Source organism: Anolis carolinensis, chromosome 4, assembly GCF_035594765.1.
Source record: "Anolis carolinensis isolate JA03-04 chromosome 4, rAnoCar3.1.pri, whole genome shotgun sequence".
NCBI lineage: Eukaryota > Metazoa > Chordata > Lepidosauria > Squamata > Dactyloidae > Anolis > Anolis carolinensis.
In genome coordinates, this window is record NC_085844.1 from 126,206,360 (window position 1) to 126,229,980 (window position 23,621).

At 39.9% G+C, this 23,621-nt stretch overlaps 1 protein-coding gene across 1 annotated transcript in view; it reads left to right on the plus strand.

Annotated features, from left to right (window-relative positions):
• Positions 1–23,442, plus strand: part of zbtb37 (zinc finger and BTB domain containing 37) — a 32,990-nt gene extending 9,548 nt beyond the window's left edge. The window contains exons 3-4 of the mRNA XM_003219862.4: positions 3,708–3,807; positions 6,363–23,442. Coding sequence (XP_003219910.1) covers positions 3,708–3,807; positions 6,363–6,851 — 589 coding nt within the window. The 3' untranslated portion in view covers positions 6,852–23,442. The remainder of the gene's footprint in view (positions 1–3,707; positions 3,808–6,362) is intronic.
• Positions 23,443–23,621: the final 179 nt, after the last annotated feature.

Here is a 23,621-nt window from a genome sequence, read left to right on the forward strand (position 1 = left end):
GCAAACATAGTTTTTCAGTGAGAGTGTAACCCCTTCCAGAATAATAAATAATAATAAACTTTGTTTATACTGTGCCCCATCTCTCTGGAGCATCTCGGTGTGGCTTACAACCAAACAAACAGAATACAATAAATGATATACAGTGTTCCCTCACTTATCACTGGGGTTAGGTTCCAGGACCAACAGCAATAAGTGAAAATCCGCAAAGTAGGTACGCTATATTTATTTTAACATTTATACATTATTTTAGTAGTTATACACTATTTTAAGTCTTTATCAACCAATTGTGTATTGATAAATCACCTCCTTCTCCTCCTGTTGCCGCTTGGGCTCTTTTTCTCTCCCTTTGGCTTCTCCTTGCTCCCTTCCTTAGGCTGTAAATTGTATTTTTTATGATTTATAATAGTTGTTTAGAGTTTATTGAAAAACCGCAAAACAGCAAATCCGTGATAAGTGAACCGCAAAGTAGTGAAGGAACACTGTACACAGAAAGAGATCACACAAATATCCGACAAGCCCCAACTCTTCTGGGTTTCAGAAAGGCTGTGAAAACATGGCTGTGTGCACAAGCTTTTAACGAGTAATATGATAACGTCGACATGGTCCGATTGAAGGCTGAAGCATGAGGTTTTTAGACAAATGGATCTAATTTACTTATGTTTTAATTTTTATAATGTATTTTAATGATGTATTTTTATAGTTTTAATTGATTATATGTACTGTTTTTTGTTTTATTATTATGTTCTTGGCATTAAATGTTGCCAACTGTGTAAGCCGCCCTGAGTCCCCCCGGGTGAGAAGGGCGGGGTATAAATTCTGGAAATAAATAATAAATAAATAAAAGCAAAAGAGCACAACAATATAAACAAATGAACAAACAATTTTAAAACATTATAAAACCCTATAAAAGCAATATATGAACTGTTGACACACCTCCATCCCCAGTTTAGGACCCTTAATGACAAGCACCTGTGTGTTACCTGGAATCAGTTTCAGTTTGTTTTTCCTCCTCCAGCCCATTACCTTCTTCAAGCATTCATTCAGAGGAGACAGATTATCCTTAGCTAAGGCTCTTTTGGGAAGACATGGAGAAATATATTTGGGTGTCTTCAACGTACTGATAGCACCTCATTCCATGCCTCCAGCATTGGGGATAGAATGGTACCTTGTGGGATGCCATAGAACAACTACTTTTTGGAGGAGCAGCTATCCCCAAGCAGCAGCACCTGGAACCTGTCTGAGAAGTATGACCAGAACTACCGCAACATAATCTCTCCAATTCCTAGCCTACCCCAGGCATTCCATAAAGATACCATGGTCGATGGTATCAAACTCTACTAAGAGATACAGAAGCACCAACAGGGATACACTCCCCCTGTCAGTGTTACAATGGAGATCATCCACTAAAGCAACCATAGCAGTCTCAATTCTGTATCCTGCTCTGAAGCCGGTTTGAAATGGATCAAGGAACTGTGTGTCATCTAAGTCTACTTGGAGTTGGAGGGCAATTGCCTTCTCAATCACCTTGCCCAAAAAAGGAAGGTTAGAGATTAGTCCAGGGCATCCATAAGCTACAGACAACATAGTTCAGGCATGATTCTGCCTGCAAGGCTGCAATTTGCAGAGGATTAGCAACACATAGTGTAGAAATGATGAGCTGGTCAGAACTTTCTAGCATGTGATGATAGGATTCCATTCCTCAAATAGAAGATTATTCATAGAACATTTAAAATGGGAATTGACATCTGTCTACCCTGCTCCCTGAGATAGCATTCCCAGTCGTCTGCCCAGATGTTTTAGACTGTAGCTCCATAAATGGCCAGTAGTCAGGGATTACACATGTAAGGTAAAACGTCTGGAGTTAGGGAAAACTGTACTAAAGTATTGTTATTTGGAAAAAGAAAACAATTGCATTGTTTTTTCCAGGAGCAGTCACTACTAATAATTTTCAGAAGCCAGAAAATCTCTTAATATTCACCAATAGATCACTGGCATTTTCCCCTAAATTGTTTTTGTAATAAGTCTATGTGTTGCCTCTTATAATTTCTCTAGTCTCTATAGCCCTTGTAACAAGCACACCCCTCAGTTAACAGGTTGCAGCAGTGAGTTTGCATTAAACAAAGCAGTAAACCTTGAGCAGAGAAAGAATGAACCCTGTTGTAGTTTATTCTACTGTAACTGTTTACCTGCTTACAACAGGCAAAGTAAGCAGCTGCTTGCTCCAGAATAACTTACTGACCCTCCATGACCAGCATAACAGGGAAAAATGGGAAAACAGGTAAACTTGCCTCACCAGCTTCCTGTAGCCTATTTAAATAGCATATGTGTGGCAGCCAAAATGAAAATGATGGGAAATGTGCAAGCTGGAGAACAAAATCCCACTGGATGGATTTTACAAGAATCTTTTAGTTGGTCCTAAGAAGATTAATCATGTCTTTGTTTACTTACGTGAGTCTTTATGATATAGGTATTTCATATGTCTTCATTGTTAGTATTTCATATGTAGAACTTATTTTTGTGGTGTAGCAGCCTACCCTTACTGTTTCTATGCTATTTTTCTTGGTTTTAAATTTCCCATTAAAGACATAATACACAGGAACTCATCTGCTTTGTTAACTGAGATATACCTATATTTCTCTCTTCTGGGCATTTTGTATAAACTGTTGATTCCTTTTAATTTGTATCTAGCCTTTCATATTCTGAAATTAAGTAAGGACGTGAACAAAAATATAAATTGTACTAAAAAATCTCAAACATCTCCCAGGCCTCCTTGCAGCTCCGCGCCCTTTTCTGCATGGAGCCTGCCCTGCCGTCTGCTGCCTCAGAGCAGCTGGTGGGAGCCTTTGCACTCCTCAAAGGTAAGGAAGGCTTGGGGAGAAGAAATCTTCCATTGGAACTTTCTCCAGAGCCTGCCTCCCTCCCTCCCTCCCTTGAGGCACCTTCTCCATGGCCTGGCCAAGCCCCCGGCTTGGATGATAGCCCCCCCCCCCCATTATCCGTCAGTTTCGGTTATCCGAGAATGGGCCCGCCCGTTTAGCTTGGATGACCGAAACTCTGCTGTAATACACAGCCTTTATTCTGGCTCATTTAAAAGTTTTGCCATCAGCCCTACTAGATGGGAGATACTTATGAATTCCTTATATGCAGTATATCTATCCTTACCAGTCAGGTTCGAGTTAAAAGAGTTGATAATGTTGTTTGATATTGCCTGTATTATCGGGATAGTCATTCTAAACTTGTTGATCCAATCTTGGAAAGGTTCCCAGGCAGATCAGATAGCTTTTATACTTTCCTTCTAAAGAATCTGCTGAAGATTGCAAAGTTTTGCACACTGGCATGACTCTTTAGGAGTAACACCCCTTGTGTCTCACTCTGAACATAGTGAATACTTTGAGATATGTATTTAGATACTAGATATTGACCAACTACATATGTATGCATATATATAGAAATCTTTGTATCTTTAAACTGTTTTTAAACTTATTTTCCACTATATTCTGTGTTTGTGTCATGATTGTAATAATGTTTGGCCAATTACTTTAACTGATTACACAGTTTCCTTATCCTGTTTATATTTTGCGCAGTCTACCTTACTCTTTCCATGTTGTTAGATATTAATGGAATGGGAATTCTACAATTTTTCTCCTCTGTGTTTTAGTATTATTATACTGCACAAATAACCATTCATCTCTTTTTATTTTCTGCAGATTTAGTCCGTCTGGTAGTGTGGTCACTGTAAATGAGCGATACAGGTCAAAAAGTGAATCTCCATGGCGGGTTGATGAACCTAAGCAACACAGTTCTCAGGTGGGTGTTGCTTGTTTGGGCTGTGTTTGTAGTATTATCTATGGTGGCTAGTCATTTTGCCATTGGAGCCTGCCTCAAGTTCCAAAGTTTAATAGTCTTTTTAAAAAGGCCACAGCTAAGAAGGAATAAAGTAGGTGTAATGGGATGAAAAATAGATCATGAATGACTGGAACCAGGGCGGAAAGATATCAGAACAGAATGTAGAGAGAAATCTTAAAGTTCAAGAGGTTATAAAAGTTGAAGTTTCAGAGATGGTTGTTTATATCACACTACCTGACTTTTGACAAAGAATGAGTGAGTGAGTCTCTGTCCCATTGGGCTGACGTAAATAAAACTACAAATAAAATAAAATGGAACCAGATATAATTAAAGCAAAAATATGTAATATATCCCTGTTGCATGTACTTAGACCAAATAGTATGTACAGTATTTTACTGATTCCAAGACACACTTTACTCCCCAAAATCAAGGGGTCTTAGAATTGTGGGTGTCCTAGATTCACAGAATTTTTTTTATAAATAAAAAGATCAGGAGCAGCAGCTGATAGAGAAGGAGGAAAGCTAGCTGTCCTGGCCACCCCCCATAAACCTTCCCCAACCCTCTGCCCGATGCTGCCACTGCTTTCTGGACCCTGCACCTTTCATGCCACTTCCTACTGCTGGCTTGGTGCAGCTGATATGTACATGGGCTTCTACTCTCTGGGCTGCTGCCACTGCTGGTTATTATCACTGCTGTCCCTTAGTGTCATCGGGTTTGTTTTGAATGGAGAGGATTGGGAGGAGCGGCAGCTGAGAACAGGTGAGATTGGCTGGAAAACCTGTCTGCTTCTCTCTCCGTTTGTGCTGCTTCTCTCTCTCTCCCTCCTCCCCCCCTCTCTCTTTCTGCCCTGCTTGCTGCCATTGGAAATGCGAGCAGCAGTAGCAGCGAGGGAACAGGGAGATGGAGGGCAAGCAGATCAGAGAGGGAAAGAGAGAGAAGCAGCATAGGTCTTCCAGCTGCTCTGAGCCCCTCATGTTCTTCACCCCCCCCCCCAATTCTCTCAATTCAAATCAAAATCCAGTAACACTAGGGGAGGGCAGCAACATACATTGGCAGCATCCCAAAGAACACAGACCCATGCACACATCAGCCACGCCAAGCCAGCAGTGGCAAATGGCACGAAAGATGCAGGGTTGGGAAGGCAGCAGTAGCAGCATTGGACATGGGATTGTGGAGTATGTGGGGGAGCGAGTTGATTAATTTCAATAGCAAAGGGCATGTGGATAGGTATGATTGAGCCTCGTGTACTCTATAACGTTATGTAACTGCACATCATCATCATTAAAAAAAATTATTTATTTATTACCTGCCTTTGGCTCGAGGAGGGCACAACATAGTTAAATACATCTATAAAATCATATATTAAAACATAGTTCAAATGCAACCATAAAAGCATATATTAAAACATACACATATTAAAATACCTGAGACAAAAGTTAGTACACAGTAAACATGGAATGTGATTTAAAAGTCATAGTTAAAACTGACTGGGTAGACCTGCTGGAAGAGATAGGTCTTCAGTTGTCTCTTAGATTCCGACAGCTGATTTAGCTGTTGGAGCTCTTCTGGCAGGTCGTTCCACAGTCTTGGGGTGGCCAATGAAAAGATCCTCTGGGTGACAATCTCCTGTCGGGTTCTGGCTAGTTGGAGTAAATGCTCCCCAGAGGACCTAAGTATCCTAAGGGGTGGATTGGATGGGAGAAGGTGATCCTGTACATAACCTGGATCCAAACCAAATAGGGCTTTAAATGTCAAAACCATCACTTCATGCTTTGCCCGGAAACTAATTGACAAATAGTGGAGTGAATTTAGTATAAGTGTAAGATATGTTCACTCTTGGATGTTCCTGTAACTAATCTGAATGTGACCAGCATGGGAATTTTATGGATGGAGATATTCATATTTACTCGAGTCTAATGCGCCATTGAATCTAATGAACATCTCAGTTTTCAAAACCCTGAAACCAAAAAAAGTATTTGCTGACTAATGTAATGTGCATCAGCAAAAGCTGCACTTTGTCATTTGACCATAAGTTTTGCTGCCTGCTCAGAATTCCTTCATTAAAAACAAATGTTAGAGTACCGAAGCATCCAGCAAAGAAAAAGAAAAGCTTGAGGTTCATCTCCACTGTAGAATGAATGCACTTTAACTGCCTTGGTTCAGAGCTCTGGAGTCATAGGGGCTGTAGTTTTACAATGCCTTGAGCCTTCTCTGCCAAAGAGTGTGGATGCCTCATCAAACTACAAATCCCAGGATTACATAGTATTGATCTATGGCAATTAAATTACAGATGTCATCCCTTCAATAGGAACTTCAGTTGCAGCTCCTGAAGCAACTTACCTTTTTGCTTTGGTTCAAAACTAAGATTACCATATTATGTGAATCTAATGCGCTCCTTAATTTTGACAAAGTGAATTAGATTAAAAAGGTGAGCATTCAATTCAAATAAATACAGTACTTCCCCTGCCCCCGCAACTGATTATATTTTGTTCTTCTCCGTAATGAATTTGCTCTAGGTGGAAGACTCTGCAATCGTCGGAGTGAGTGGCTATGTTGAATATCTCCGTGAACAGGAAGTATCTGAGCGGTGGTTTCGTTACAACCCTCGTCTTACCTGCATTTATTGTGCTAAATCCTTCAACCAGAAGGGCAGCTTGGACCGGCACATGCGTCTCCACATGGGCATCACACCTTTTGTTTGCCGTATGTGTGGGAAAAAGTACACCCGAAAGGATCAGCTGGAATACCATATCCGCAAACACACAGGAAACAAGCCCTTTCACTGCCATGTCTGTGGGAAGAGCTTCCCCTTCCAGGCCATCCTCAACCAGCACTTTCGTAAGAACCACCCTGGGTGCATGCCCCTGGAAGGGCCCCACAGCATCTCCCCAGAGACCACGGTCACGTCGAGAGGGCATACTGGGGAGGAATCCCCTCTTCGGGAAGAAGCCGGCATGGCTGGGGAGACGGCTCAGGGGTCTGTGTCCACCACTGGGCCAGATTGAGGCAGAAGGGTGAGGGGGATCCTCTCAATCAATAAAGCAAATCCCACTGAGGTGGCACGCTTATCGTCATCTGGGCAGTGTTGCGGCTGGACAACGATGCTCCTGAAATGTTGCCAAAATAGAACAAAAAGTAGGATAACAAAGTGCTAAAAGTTCTCCCCTTTACCTCATCTCCTTGTGGAGGGGAGAACAAAACTGAGTCAACTAACCTCTGATTCAGGGATTGACAGCTTTGGGAAGGTTTTTTATTAACCATGTTGAGCAATGAGAAAGGAGAGACAGCTTTTTAAAATTTCTTGGTAACAGACATTACATATTGTCTGTGGGCTGTAGGCTGTAGTTGTTATGAGTGCAGAACGTCTGCATTCATGACAGGCTTTAAGAGTCATGGGATTAAGAACTGCTTTCATGCTCACCCACAACCTGTCTCCCAGGTAATTTTTTAAAAGAATAATGGCTTTCTTAGTAAATTCTAGCTTGTTTTATTTTATCTTGTTTTATTTTGATGTGTGTTGTTTTGTTTTTTAATGACCCATTGCTTAAGGGCTGTTAGACCAGTGGAGAAATTTACCCATTCAAGGTATGTGGCCTTGCTTGTTTATTTCCACATGTTACGGGGCTAGCAACCTTTTGAGCAGTATTTCAGAGATGACAATATTTAAGTAATTAAGCTACTGAAAAAGGACAGTGTTTGGCTTGGCCAAGTTCAGAAGATGTTTTCCATTGAAAAAATGTGGATAGCGCAAAACACAATTATTTGTCTTTGTGCACTGCAAAAACTGAAAAAAAATTGGGTGATGTTTGAAATTGTGATGAATTGTTAAGACCACAAAGATCATCCTTTTCCTAGCTTGCACTTGATCTAATAATACAGCAATATTTGTATATCAAAATAGTCAAATCCAGTGGGGAAAGAAATCATGGTTTGTTTGCCTGTGTTTCCCTTTTTATTTTTTATATGAAAAAGTGCAAAAAAAATCTCCTAATTAGTAATAATGCAGGAGGGTAAATATTCCAGTTTCTTACAAGCAATGCTAAGTCCCAGCACCTTTATACTATTTCACCTATGAGATTATCAAGGAGATAACGGAGTTGCCAAATGTAGTAAATATATGGCTATCTCATGCCCCCACTTTATATGTTCTTTATACTTGAAAGGGTGCAAAAATCTCTTGAACGTGTGTATGAGAATAGCAAAATATCAGCAGTTTTTCTTTGGGCTGTACAAGAAACAGTACTAGTTGAAGAGATTCGGTCTCGTCAACTAGTACCATGCTGGTACTGCATCCTGGCACTGCTGATAAGGATTTGCAAACTGATTTACAGGAAACTGGTAAAAAAGTAAAGGTGAATTAGAAGTTTCAAATGGGCAAAAGCTTAGTCAACATTATGGGAAGAAAAAGATAGCCTTGTGACAAATTTGCTTGTTCTTTGGTGATTACATTGGGCCAATTTAGCCACCTTAGACAACAAGTTTTCCTGCTTGTAAAAAGGAGGATATTTTCTTAATTCATATTTGGTTGGAAGAATGATCAAAAGCAAGTCATTATGTGATACCCTCAGCATCCATTTTTTTTCTGTTTACATTAAGAAATTCATCACACTCTGCACCTCGTGGTGGAGTGCAGTACATCGTGGTTTCTCTTTTATGCTCACAGCAAAGAGAGCCACCCAAAAGGTCAATGCACAAACTTAAAGAGCTGGGCGAAAACCTCCCAGACCCAAAGACATTTTCCTTGGAGTTCAAGTGCAGGAGGAGAATAGTAATGAACGTGTATGCTGCTTTAGTCTTAGCATTCAGATTTACCAAAAAGAGGCAATCTACACTAAAGAGCATTAGAAAATATTTCTAGTTACTTATAATAAAGATTTAAGCATTTAAAAATAGAACTTTAAAATATTACCAAACTCTAAGGCGTACATTTATTTATTTATTTACACATATGTTATATATAGTTATAATGAGAAGATTTCTCTGCTCAGTTGGTGATGGTGTATAATGACCATACAAAAGAGTTTCCTCCAAAGCAGATTGCAGCAAAATCCATCCAAGATGAAGTAGCAAAGAGCTTAACAAGGAGTACTGAATGTGGTGGTGTTCATGGATCTGTGAGTTTATTAAGCAAGTTCTTACTGTACTGATACTGTGAACTGAGAGCTGCAAAATAATTCAGGGTCATGTCAGCCATTGCCTGCTTGCTAATAGACTCGTCTTTAATTTGCTTGGCCAGAGTTATTAAGCACTTCTTGCATCTTAGTTGTAAAGGAAAAGTAAAGCTTGTGAAAGGTTTTTAATTGCCACTGTAGAAATATATCATTTCTAATTGCATGCGAAGGAGCCAATGTTCTTGCCCAAATCTCATTTGAAGTGAGATTTGCCGTTTGTAGCTAAAGCAATTGACCTCATTCAGATGCGCAGCTAAGCTACAAGAGGAAGTCCGTATGAGCCGCCGTAAGCCTGTATACTTCCCTTTTGTCCTCTAGTGCATCCAGTGCTTTAGCTTCTGTTGCAGATTAATATTTTAGTTTAATTCTTGTGTTTTTTTTAATTAAGCCAAATGGAAATCATACTTTATGATGGATGGTTAAGATCGGCTGAAGTATATGGATAGGACAAAGTTCTGAGCTTCCTTCTAATGTGAGTAGAAGCATCTAATCTCCTTACAGTGGTTCAAGGAGAAGGGAATATGTAAGTCCAAAGCTTATTGTGGCTTGGTGTCATAATGCTAAGCCATGCTCTAGTATTATATTTGAGTGCAGCCATGGATTGTTAATGTGTATGCCTGTGCACACATGCATATGTCTGCAAAGGTTGCGAACGATCTCCAATTTGTTGGCTGTTGCGTTTTTTTAAGAAAAACAGTTTGTTAGTTGCCAGAATTCTGAGACTATGATCTTTTTTTGGTACAAATAGCAAGTCTGTAATGAGAGAAATACCAGAAAAGTGTGGGTTTCCACTAGGAAACTTTAGGAGATGGTGAGATGTATGTCTTCTACTAATACTGTGAAAGGGTTTGATATTAAAAAAGTGGCACAACATTTATTCAGCCCCCCTTTTTTGTCTGAATCTGTTGTTCCTGATCTGTGACAAAATAAATTAGAACTTTAAATTAGAAATCTTACAGGAAAAAAATGTTCAATTTGTTTATCTAAACTAGTGGTACCTTTGAGCCTCTAGGTGTTTTGGACTTCAGCTCCCACAGTTTCTAACAGCTGGTAAGCTGGCTGGGATTTCTGGGAGTTGAAGTCCAAAACGCCTGGAGGCCCAAAGGTTGGGTACCACTGATCTAAACGAAACAAAACACACAGTGTTTGAATATGTGCAAGTTGTTTTCAGCAGTAGGATTTCAGTTGCAGACTATGTTGTTTTGATCAGACTTGAAAAGTGTGGGTTGCCTTGAGGACAGGGTTGTTGCCAAAGCCTTTGAAGCTCTGGACTTGAGACCCACAAGGGATGGTGTCAAGGAGAAGAATGGCAGACCAGGGACAGAGACATTGTTCCTGGTCAGTCTGGGGAGGAGCTTTGCAGTGCCTAGGGCTCAGAGTGGAGCTTAATAGGGAAACGGCTATAGGAGGAAATAGCAAAAGCTGTTCAAAGCATACAAATCCTGGAATTGGTTTATTTTTTATTGAAGTTGGAACTATATTAATCTAGGTCAAAAATGACTAAGACATGTCTAGTGGGTCAACTTGCTTTTTTGAGAACTGGCTTGCAAAGCTGGTTCTATTGTCTAGATAGACATTGGTTTGTGCAGTGTACTTGTTCCTAGCCATTTTTAAAGGAAGTAGTATATGAAGATGATCAGATTAGGTAGAACTGGAGAAAAATGTGCCAATACATTACTGTGATCCTATTGGTTTTTATTATAGAACTGTGGCCTATAATTGCAAGCATTTTCATGTTCAGTGCTATAACCTCAGCCATGATGCCACTCCTGACCTACTGTGCCCTTAGTAGCATTAGGCACAATACTTGACTGTCCTGTGGTCTCAGTCACAAGGCAGGCTTGGGCAGACGTAACTGTCGATATTGCAAATAAACTGGCGACTTACATTTCTGTTCAGCGCAGCTACATCTTTTCACCCTTGCAAAACTGTGATTTCAACTGTGATTCAAAGGGGAAGTTACGCAAAACCCTTTGTGTCATTAATACCTCATGAATGAATGACCCAAATCCAGGAGAAGGTGTTACTGAGGTGTAAAACTGGTCTTACCACTTTCAGTGTGACTTATTAAAACTGTGAGTTGGATACTGCCAGTGTTGTGATGTGACTGTTTGCCTATGGTGATCATCTTTAGAGGGGAATGATACATAGGTTCCACAGCTCTAAATGTACATAAATCAATAAATAAATATGCAAAATGTGAATTTTTCAAGTTGTTGATTCCCTAAATCTGCTGTTCTACGTTGATCTTTACAAAGAAATCAAAAGAAATTAATCTAATCCTAAACCATATTGTTTGCTGCACTTGAAAGTAGCTCTGAGTGATGGTGAAAATAATAAGATAAAATGTAGTATATTGTAAGCATTTGGACTCAGATTTAAAAAGCATAGGTTTGGCCTATAAAAATATTACACCATAAATGTTTGATACGGGAAACAGATGGAAGGAAATGGCTTTTACCTACGGTGCACACTGAAGATTAGTGACGTGCATGTCATTTTTCTCTTTCTAAAGCACCTTTGGATCATATACTTTGGTTTCTTGGACTTGGTGTCTTCGTTTTTAGGCCTGTTCCTGGGATTATTTGGGGTACTAATTTAGAAAATTGCATTGGATAGACCACATCAGCTTTAGATGATTAAATATGGTTTTCTGTGGGTGAGCATTTGGTTACTACTGGATGGCATATGTTCTGTAACTAGGGCTGATGTGGTCTATCCAATGCAATTTTCTGAATCAGCACCTCAAGTAACCAAACTGAATCTAAAGTTGACAAAAAAAACTGATTCGTAGCCCTTTTGGTACTAATGTTGGAGAGTGGTCCCTGGTCAAATTGATCCTGGTCAAGTGATCCCTGGTCAAAAAAAGTTTGGGAACCACTCGTTTAAATACTTTATATTATCCTTATTCACTACAAATAGATCATTAGAATCAATTATATCCTTCAGATTGAATAATCTGGCTGTGTTGAATACACCAAGCTAATTTAAAACATAGTAAACTTCCTCATGTAGATCATAAATGGTCAGCCCTACAATGATGCTTTTAAAGAAAGGCAGTGTCGGGTTATGCAGTAGAGTTGTGTAATTTGCTTCTTGGTAGTTCACCGGTTTTGGGATCGATATATCTCTGCTACTACAACTGCCCATTGAAAGGGTTTCAAATTATTACCGCCAAATATCTCTCCCATTGCACAAACAGCCCCTGGCTTCGGTCATTCGCAATATGACGACCCCGCAACAGAAAACCTAATAAGATAGAATCATAGAGTTGGAAGGGACCACATGGGCCATCTAATCTAACCCCGTCACGTAAGAAAAGCACAATCAAAGCACCCTCGACAGATTCTCCATTGCAGTTATTTTTTAGGTTTCTAGCTCAAAATGGTTTGTAAAACTTGATAATTCATTAAACCATTCATAACTTTTTTTGTAATTCCAATATTTTGTCATTGTGAGATATACTGCTTGAAATGGAGTCCATCCGTTTGAAACACCCCATAGTCTGTCACATGGTTAAGCCCACAGAAGTCTATGTGGTTTTTTAAAAGTTGTTACTGACAATGTGACAATTGCTACATACAGTAATCTGGCATGCAGTGTTGCGTTCAAAGTTTGTGTTGGTAGTCTTCATTCTTGGTTCTGGGTTGGAAGCTGCAAGGCAGTTCTGTTGTCTGTACATGAGATCAAAACAGAGCTGTGATGACAGATGAGTTAGAAATATAGAGTAGATCTCTGTGTCAAGCTTGTCTAGCAGTCTTCTCTAAAATTAATGCATTACATACCTAAATAGATGACACAGGGAAGTAGACTTGGAGAGCAGAGGAGAGCCGTTTCTTCAAATCCTAAACTTCAAGAGCCTTAAGTTCACAACTACTGTATGAGCTTTCTAGTAAACACACTTGTTCTATGTAAGCATCTTTAGAAAAATCTTGCCAGGATTTTTATGATCTTAGAGGGGTTTATTGTTGTTTGGTTTCTTCTTGCAAGATTGACTGTTCCAATATGCAACCCTCTCTTCCCTTATAACCCATAAGAATGGAATATCCAGTTCTAAATGTCTGCTTAATTCCAGTGTGTTGCCTGCTCTGACAATACACCATTTCTCACTCTTGTTAATGAACAGCTATGACGGAGCAGTGGACTAGAATACGCTATGCTTGCTGAACAATATCTGAATTACATACTTGAACAACTTATTGTAAAAGGGAAAACTTAAGTAATTTGCATAATGGAATTGGGGAAGCTTTTGGATGGTACGTGGAAAAAGCAAAAAGTCATAAAGGCATCCCTTTTTGCTGAAGCTGATGGAGGCAATGTGTTTTTAAGATTGTTACATGGCGTTCTAGAACAAGAATGGGAAACACTTGCTCTCCAGCTGTTTTGGACCACATTCATGGGCATTTAAATGACCAGCATTGGACATTTACATAAGGTGTTCGTTACATTTTTTTTACACAGACTCCTGGAAAGCTAGATAAGTCTGTAGTTCATAAAGCAGCCCTAAATTAGATAATAATTAGATAATAATATACTTTATTTATATTCTGCTTTATCTCCCCAGAGGAACTCAGAGCGGATTACAGAGTACACATACAATATAAGGCAAACATTCAGTGCCTTTTACACAGTGAACAACGACATACAATACACAGACAAAGGTAAAGGTCTTTCCCCTTTTCATCTCTGGAGTCTGGAGGCAATTTTTGATTCAGGCCATGGGAAGGTGCTCTTATCCAGTTTTTCCATGTCAAAGAACCTGTTGTCTGAAGACATCTGTTGCCGGCATGTCTGTATACCTGCATGGAGTGCCCTTTTACCTTCCCGTCGATGTGGTTCCTATTGATTTACTTGCATTACATGCTTTCAAACTGCTAAGTTGGCAGAAGCTAGGTCTAACAGTCAGGAGCTCATCCTCACTTGCGGCTTCGCACAGCCAACCCTTTTGTCGGCAGATTTCCTGCAGCTAACGGTTTAACCCGCTGCACTACTATGGCCCCCAATGTGTACCCTCTGACAGTTTGTCCACATGAAGGTCTAATTTGAACCGTTTTGACAAATAAATATTTCCCACTAATGAAATCATACTTAACTTCCCATCACAGTGACTCACAGCCCAACTAAAACACATCGTAAGGCTCAAGTGGATGTTCTTTTAGAAGACAAAGTATAATGTAAAATTAGAGGTCTGTGCAGCAGAAGTAACCAAAATACTTTCTGCTAGTTTTAAAGGACATAATTGTTGGGCTCATTCAAACTTTTCCATAGTGATAATATTTTTGCCAAGAAGACTGGGTTGTAAGGAAGCCACCTGAGCTTAAAAGATGCCTTGTGCCTGGGATTACCAGTATGATGTGGCATTTAGAGCGGTTGATGGAGTCAAGGAGCGCTAAGCTGAAATCACTTTTCCCATAAACCTCACTGGGTGACTATGGGCCAGTAGTTTTCTCAGCATTTCCTACTACCTCAAGCGATAGTTATAAGGATTAAGTAGTTTGAGGGGAGAACCTTTGGAGGAACAGTAAAATGTAGCTAATATTATGTTTCTTCTTTGAAGATCATTACAGAATTCTTCTTTCAAACTTGCCCTCTCCAGCAGCTCCAGTGAGCTCTCTGCTGCTGTCTCTTAAGGCATTCCTTGTAACATGCTGTCTACAAAGAGAGCGGCTTGTGTGTAGTTCCAGGTGCTTCTGCTCATAAGATTGATCTATATTGGTGTATCACACCACTGACCTTATCGTGAGATAAGAAACATAGGATGGGCAAGCTGGCATGCAAGCCAGCCAGATGACTACCTGATAGAAATAATTGCCACAGAGGAGATTCTTAACTCCTTCTTGCCTTGGCCTTTGTGTCATTCTTGATTGGACTTCTTCCATCTCATTTCATATATATATATATTGCATTGATTTCTATCTCTTTCCATCTTTTCTCAATGGTGCTCTTTATCATCTGTCCTGTTCTGTTATTTGGCACGCCTTCCTTGCTCTGATTCTTCAATATTATGCACCAAATAACAGAACAGCACAGATGATAAACCCTTCAGGTTTAGTTTTCTGGAGGTCTCTCTCTTGCTCTCTCTCAAGCAAACACACACGTCCTCTTAAGAACTAAATGTTTAAACTACTTGTAGGGTTTTCAATTATCTTTTTATGTTGCAATGCCTGAGTTATGAACAACAATAATTCAAAGAGGAATGGCCCCATTTTTAGTCCAATATGCAGATGGATAAATGGTGGTAGGCCCATAGATTGTGTTGTGTGTGTGTGTTTGTGTGAGAAGCAACTTGAGAAACTGCAAGTCACTTCTGATGTGAGAATTGGCTATCTGCAAGGATGTTGCGCAGGGGATTCCTGAATATTTTGATGTTTTACCATCCTGTGGGAGGCTTCTCTCTTGTCCCCGCATGAGGAGCTAAAAGCTGATAGATGGGAGCTCACTTCGCTCCCCGAATTTGAACTGCCAACCTTTCAGTCAGCAATTGAGCTGGCACAAGGGGCTCCATGTGTTGTATTCCTTAGTATTTTGCATTTGGGGTCTTGTGAGTAAGGGAGAGGTTGGGATGTGCATCCATTAAATATTTCAAGTCACCAAGTGCCATTAAAACTCAGGCTGTTACTCAGAACAAGTTCTTCCATAGTATCTCAAGATATGCCTGTCAACATATTGTTGCCAAACTCTACGGGGCTTGCCAAGTCATAAGAGTAGTGTTTTTCAAAACATATTCAGCTATTTTGGAGGAAAGAATTTAGGGCACTGGAGGTTTTCTGAGTTCTAATTTAATGCTTGGATGTCAATTTTTAATAATCAAGTTTTTCAGTGATTCCAGAAATTTCACTAGATTTTCCCTTGCACATGGGTGAATCTTCTGGTTTTATTGTTTAGTAGTTCTTTCTGCTGCTATCTCATGTCTCTCCGTGCTATGCCTATTTCAGCAGATCAGTATCTCCTGAGTTGGATGATCTGTAGATAAAGATATTAAAGGAACCTGCAGAACTAATCTTTTTATAATCCCTGAAGAACAGGAGAGTCTCCTGTAGACTATGTTATTCAAGGTCCAGATTAACATCAGTATCAAGACCAATGTCCATAGCAGGAAAGGTTCTAGAAAATAATGTGTTGACTAAGACCTACCATCCGTTTTTAAAAAATAAGTCATGTCAGACTAATCCTACCCTCACCTTTAAAATAATACATGTTTGATAGGTCAGAAGAATAGTGTGCATATAATGCTTCTTGATTTCAGTCACATTTTTTTCAATGCTACTGCCAGTTTTTTTTCTCACCATCCTAGAGAGAAATGAAAAGTATGGGGCCACGGCTTTCTGTCCTGGGCCTAGTCTTGTTCAGCCTCTGTATAAATGATATTGAGGAATGATTGAGGTCATAGTCATCAAACCTGTAGATGATGCCAAATTGGAAGAGATAGTTCAAACGTAAGGCAGAATCTGGATTCCAGTATGACCACAACAGATTGGAGAGCTGGTCCAAAGGTTTAAAACAGCGGTTCTCAACCTGGGATCCCCAGATGTTTTTGGCCTACAACTCTCAGAAATCCCAGCCAGTTTACCAGCTGTTAGGATTTCTGGGAGATGTAGGCCAAAACATCTGGGGATCCCAGATTGAGAACCACTGTTTTAAAAGAATGAATTTCAACAGCCATAAATGTAAAGTATTACTTGTATGCAGTAAAACTTGCATATAGTGATACCTTGACTTACGAGCTTAATGTGTTCTGTGACTGAGCTCTTAAGTATAAAAATAATAATGCATAATAAAAGAGACGGTAAAGAAATAAACTGGATTTATTAAGTATAGCGTATATAAGGGAAGTTCTCGTGATTGGAGATGGGGTAGGATTGGAAGCTTATAAGCCAGTAACATAAGTTTATTTTTCCTGCTATGAGTGGGAAACTTCGGTAAAATTATTATGCAATTATCAATTTGAACAAGCATGGGCAGACTTTGGCCCTCCAGGTGTCTTGGGCTTCACTTCCTAGAAATCCTAGCCAGCATACCAGCTACATTTGCCCATACCTGAATTAGAATGACAGGTATCTGTGTAACTTGCCTGTTTGAATCAGGATAGAAGTTTACTGATGATAGATTCCTAGTCCCACGGTTTTCCTACAGTCTCCCAAAACCCTGGAATTGCAGAAATAACAGCAAAGACAACAGCAAGATTTCCTGGCTGCTCCTCTAAAGCCCTGCTTAAGATGGCGGGTGGTGTACTTTTGCACCATCTCATAACTCAAATCTTGGCTTGCATGTCAAAGCAAAAAACTGATCTAGTGGCGACTCATATCTCAAAAAAACTTGTGAGTTGGTTTGTTTGTAAGTCAAAGTTTCACTGTATACAAATAAAGGATGTGCGTCACCTTGACAGCAGTGCATTTGACAAAGTGTGAGTGGTTTTGGTTTAATGTTAGTCAGTAGTGGCACAGCAAACACACGCACAATGTAGTTTTAGACTTCATTGACAGAATGTAAGGAAATAATAATAGCTTTCTTTTCTATTTTGAGTACCCTCCACTTGGAGTATTGTGTTTATTTCTGGGTGCCACAGTTTAAGAAGGATATTGTCAAGATGGGATGTATTTAGAAGAGAGTTACCAAAATGGTAAAGGGTCTGGAAATATGAGGTGCAGTTAGTTGTGCTGAGTCTATTTAGTCTGAAGAAGAGAAGTGTGAAAGGTGACAAGGATGGACCATGTTCAAATATCTGAAGGGCTGTCACAAGGAAGATGGAGAAATGAGATGATATTTCATTTCCGGCTGCATGGCCGTGTTCTAGTAGCATTTTCTCCTGGTGTTTTGCCTGCCTCTGTGGCTGGCATCTTCAGAAGATCCTCCGAGGATGCCAGCCACAGATGCAGGTGAAACATCAGAAAAAAATGCTGCTAGAACAGTGCCATACAAGCCCGGAAACCACACAACACCCCAGTGATTTCGGCCGTGAAAGGCTTTAACAGTAAGATGGGAGAACGCTTGCTTTCTATTGCTCTCGCACAGTGAGTCCCAAACCCTGGTCCTTTAAGTGTTTTGAACACCAGCTCCCAGAATCTCTGAACATTGGCCAACGTGGCTGAGGCTGCTGGGACTTCAAGTGCAAAACACCTGAGGTTTTGGTTTTTTTCGTGTCAGGAGCAACTTGAGAAACTGCAAGTCGCTTCTGGTGTGAGAGAATTGGCTGTCTGCAAAGATGTTGCCCAGGGGACGCCTGGATGTTTTGATGTTTTACCATCCTTGTGGAGGGCTTCTCTCATGTCCCCGTTTAGAGCAGGAGCTGATAGAGGGAGCTCATCTATGCTGGGTGAAGAGAGGATAGAAGAACAAAGGATTTAAATTTTCAGTGTAACTTTTGCAGAACATTTGTCTTGCCCTGTGGATTTGATATCAATTAGTTGATACTAATTAGTTGTGGGCCATCTCACCTAATGTTTTTATGGCTGCTGTTGTATATTTTTAGAAAGTAATTACACTGGGGCTGAAATACTGGTGCGGTATTCCATTGGAAAACTCATAAGGCTTAAATCACACAATCTTAACATTTGTCGGTTTTCCTGTTTAAGCATCTCTCTAAATGTATAACATAAAAATCATCTAGATCAGGCATGGGCAAACTTGTTTGCCTTGGGGCCGCATTGTGGGCCTGACTGAGATGGCCAGGCCGGGAGAGAGAGGGCCTGTGAGAGGGTGGGGCCGGGAGGGGGCGGGGCAGGGCCTGGGTCATCTTCAGGTTGTCCTCCTGGCATAAGGATGGGGCTGCTTGCCCAATCCTTATGCCGGGAGGAAAATGAGATATGCGGCCACTGCCCCGGTCCTCCTCCCCTGATCTTCGGGCTGTCCTCTCGGCATTATGCCGGGAGGTGGGCGAGACAGGCGACAGCCGAGAGCACTCTGGAGGACTCTTAGCTGCTGTGTGCTTTCCTCAGGCCTCCCTCTTAGCATAAGGATGGGGCTGCTCGTACTGTCCATATGCCAGGAGGAGGATGAGACATTCTGTGGCTGAGAGCACTCCAGACAGCTCTCAGCTGCTGCGTGCCTTCCTCCCTTTTCCTTTCTGCATAAGAATGCGACGGGCCACTGTGTCCTTATGCTAAGAGGATAGGGAAAATGAGGAAGGCCTGAGGTAAGCGCCAAGGGGGTCGCATCCTGCCCCCAGGCCTTAGTTTGCCCAGGCCTGATCTAGATGAATTGTCAAATGCAGCCTTCAAGCAAACATTTATTCAGTGTTATTGTCCAAACAGAACTTGAATTACGGATAGGTCTTTTCATTGGGATTCAATAAGTGGACTTCATATGAATAGAATACATTACCTGTACAATAAGACCGTAACTGCTATTGTAAAAACTGTGTCTCATCATCTGAAATATATGTTGAATTGAAGGATGGGCATTTTTCATTAATAGATTGAACATCCATGCTAATTGTTGTTATCAACAGAAAAGACACACACCCCTCTTAGCCAGAAATGTATAAAATGCCTGATATGTTCTGAGACATCAGTGCTCAGCCTTCCTGCAGTGATGGTTTAGGGTTGCACATGTTGTATCATTGCAGAATGTCTGAAGGTTCAATGAGTGCACTTTCTGTAGAAAAAAATCCCAGCCCCTCCCTCTTTGACATCTCTGGTTATTGGGAAGCAGTGATGCTTCAGTTCTTTACCCTGATCATGTCTGCATTCAAATTTCTTTCACTGGTGAAGAACCGCATTAATGCTAATGTAAAATGCTATTCTTGTGCATTATTCACTGGTATTTGCATTGTCACTGGTAGTGACAAATGGAGAAACCTTCAGGGAGATACACACACACGTTACAGAAAAAAAAATAAACCCCATGCCTTATTCTACTTAAGTGTTTGTAACTCAGGCTCAGAGTGTGACCTATTTAACAGAACAGCTCTGTAATGTCTTTGGGCATAAAAATAACATGATGTGTTTTAAACTTGAAAGTTCAGTGTGTGCTTTACTTAACTTGGAAAGGCTATTGGGCCTGCGGGTTCCTGACCTCTTCTGAATTATCTGCTAGCTTCTTAAAACAGTAGAGCTTGACTTACTTTTGGACAAAGCTAGCAAATGGGAGGCGTGGCAAGCACAGTGTCTGTTGTGAGTCTTTAAAGAAGTTCTCTTTGAAATCAAGTGGTGATTGTGCCAAAAAGATGAGGACTGAGATTAATTGACACACATTAGAAGGAAGAGCAATGCTTAATGAAAACAAAGCACGCTTTTACTATGGAGCCCTAAAAACGAGGAAAAAAATCTTGAAGAGTAATAGAAGTATATTTCAAAAGTCCAAAGTGTTTTTGCAGTGTTGTTTGTTAATTTCATCTGACTTGTAATAAACCAAGGCTGGAATTCATTAAGTCAGTTGCAAATGCGTAACCAAGAGTGGTTCGTACCCATAATCCCTATGTATTTTCCCTCATGTGAGCAATCTCTGGTGTGAGAGGGAATTGCAGCAGTGACCCTGCCTCTGGCTGTTGCATTGATTGTGCATGGGAGCTTCCCAATCAACAGAGGAACAGATCCCTATTGCTTGAAGCAACTGCTGCCCAGTGAATTGGAGGTGGGCCAGGAAACACTATGTCGTTACATAATTACGATAATTACATATTAACTGTCTTGGTGAATTGCATCCCAAATTCACAATCAGGTTCAAAGGAGAATAGAGTTCCTTTGAAAGAGACAGTTAAAAGGGAGCTGCATAGATATTTGTTATGGCATTTAAGCTTTTTCCAGTAGATCCCATTCAAATAACTAGGAAAAATGTCTGCAAAACCCTCTTCATAGCAGCCTTTAGGCAGCCCCATATTTCACACAAAATAGCCATTATAGGCCAAACTACAAATATAAAGATAAAAATATCCTCTCGTGTGTTTTTTTTTACTCAGGACTACACACTTTTAAGGAGATGGGAGTCTGGTCTGTGTGGTAATTGTATTTTGATAATGTTTCACACTTTCCTTTGGAAGTAGGATTTTAAACAACTTTTTGCAATCCTTGGGCATTTAAAGTATGTATCTGCTCAGCAAGAGGATTCTGGTGCTATTATTCTGTCATACATAACTAGCAATGAATACAAGATGCAGTAGATTATATTTCAGAGGAAAAATTTGCCAAAAACTTTTTCTTATTCTTTATCTAAGAAAAGCCTGTAAAATTCATGGGGTCATGACTGGTTGACTGGTGACTCAAAGGCACATATCAACGTATCTTTTTTTCCATTTGCTAGGCTTGTATGTTTGGCATAAGTTCTCTGATCTCTTGGAAATCAACCTCTGGATGCAAAAATTTCAGATTGTTCAAGTCAATTTTGTAAGTGCATTAGATTTTCAAGATTTTTATATATAAACTTCTTCAAAGGGTTGGGTGGTCAGATAATGCAGGTATAAGGTGGATAGGAGAATTTAGTTTCACAATTTTGAATCAGTTGATATTTCCCAGTGGTTCTTCAGATTTTAATTCTGGCCATTGACACACAACTAGTCCCTCTCCCAGGAGGGTAAATTAACTGCTTTCAAATGTAAAATTAGTCTGAACATTTTCTGAAGAGCAGACACACCAAAATAATATTAGACTTTTAAGTCACAGAGAAGTTCTTGTCTGATAAGAAAGGGTTGCTTACCTGTAACCATGTTTCTTCGAGTAGTCATCTGTGAAATCTGCACATGCATATGTGCAATTTCACAGAGACCACGCTGAAGAACATTATCTTTCTTTGTCACATTGCTTATAGGAGATTTTTTTTAGAGGTCTGGAGGTTTATGAAACAGTGCCACAGAAAAGATCTGCTAAGTAATTTGTGAAATAAACAAGGCGAGGCGTTGTTTTAGTCCTATTTTTAATCCCTGAATTGGATGTGAAATACTTGGAGCAATCCATTGCTAGCAGATTAGCACTCCCAAGGAATGAGTAACCTACTGGTAGATAGACCCACACATATACAACGCTGTGAAGCTGACCAATGCCAGGATAGGTAAACATGTGTTTTTTCCTACATACTCTTACCTAAAACACCTTGTGTTATATATTTTTAAAGTAATATGGCACTTTAAGTCAATTATTTTAAGCACCCTAACACCCCTTCTTCTTTCCCCCATATGCACTTTAAACTCCATGGCTATTGGTAGGTGTTACATTTGGAAGGATTTGACCTAGGTAGATGGCTGGCATTGGACAATGTCAACACTGGTGTGTCATTGCTGTTTTTTGCGTCTTTGGAGGCAACACACCCCAACGTATGGCACCTGTATGGCTGGCATGCTGTGCTAGAATAATGAGGCTAGAGTTTGTGGTATACACAGAATCTTAGGCTTTAAGGAAAGTTTAGCTAGATGTTGATGGGAATGAAATTGTCGAAATTTAAAACTTACCGACCAATACTTTTTATAGACTTTTTATTGGAGAATAACCCACTGAATAAAACTGAGGGCTGGGTCAGTATTTGATAGTATAAACTAGGATGCCAACATTTTAAATACTACCAGACAGGCTGGGCGTATGCAGAATGACATTTCCTATAAGGTAAACTTGGGAGTGCTATGCTGCCACCTACATGTATGCGTTGTTGTCATATAGTGTTCGTATATGGTCAAATCAAAGATGAATAGCAAGAATGGATAATCTGGATTGTGCATCATAGATACTCAGTAATATACTCCATATGATGATACCTAATCCCACTTTCTGTATCCTATTTGATGAAATATGTAGGAATTTGAGGAAATTATAGCTGACAATGGGTCAAAATCATGGGAAATTCTCCTATCAGTTTTTTGGGAGTTTAACACCAGTCCTTGTATTTTGCTCTGTTTCAGAAACAGTGCTCTGTTTCTGAAATGTCCCTCTGTTCAAAACTAACCAAATGCCATCCGACATACCATTTTAAAGTTTTGGTATGTAAATCAAAAGCATAATAGAATTACTTTCGTGTTACAGTGCGAGTTTTGAAGCAAGCTGGAATATAATTCAGCTCTCTGCAATTGTTTGTTAGCAGAACTACCCAATGGATTTTCAAAAAAACCTTCTCTAAAAACTTAGGTCTGTTACATCCTTTCAGTTTCCAGTGTTCTTCATGCTCATGGAGGGAAAGAGAAAGGGAGGCAAGAGAGCGGTGACTTTTTTGGGTGTGTCTTTTGGTGTGGGTGAGAGGAGAATAAAATATACACCGTGAAAATGAAGACCTGTACAAACATATTTAAAGCAGTTTAGCAAAAGAAAATAAAAACAACCTCTCATTGAACAGCTTTAAAAATGTGAATGAAACCTTAGCAACTTGGTTAGGATTCTGAAAAAGAAATTCTATAAATGTATACTTGAAATTCTGTTTGTATTTTAGAAGAAATGCATTTTCTCTTTAACACTGTATAAAAATGTTATGCATGTGAGTGGTTTGAGAATTAAATGGTTTAATACCCAAAGCTGGATAATTCTCTCATTTGTCTTTGTCTGATGGCAGTCTTGCCCAACACTTCTTCCCTTAAACTGATTAAGTCACTATTGACTCTTACTCACCCGCTCTAATATTTTTGATCTTTCAGGACAAGAAACATGTCAGCCCTGTTTTTGTATTTTTGGCTTTCACCATCAGAGGTTGGTT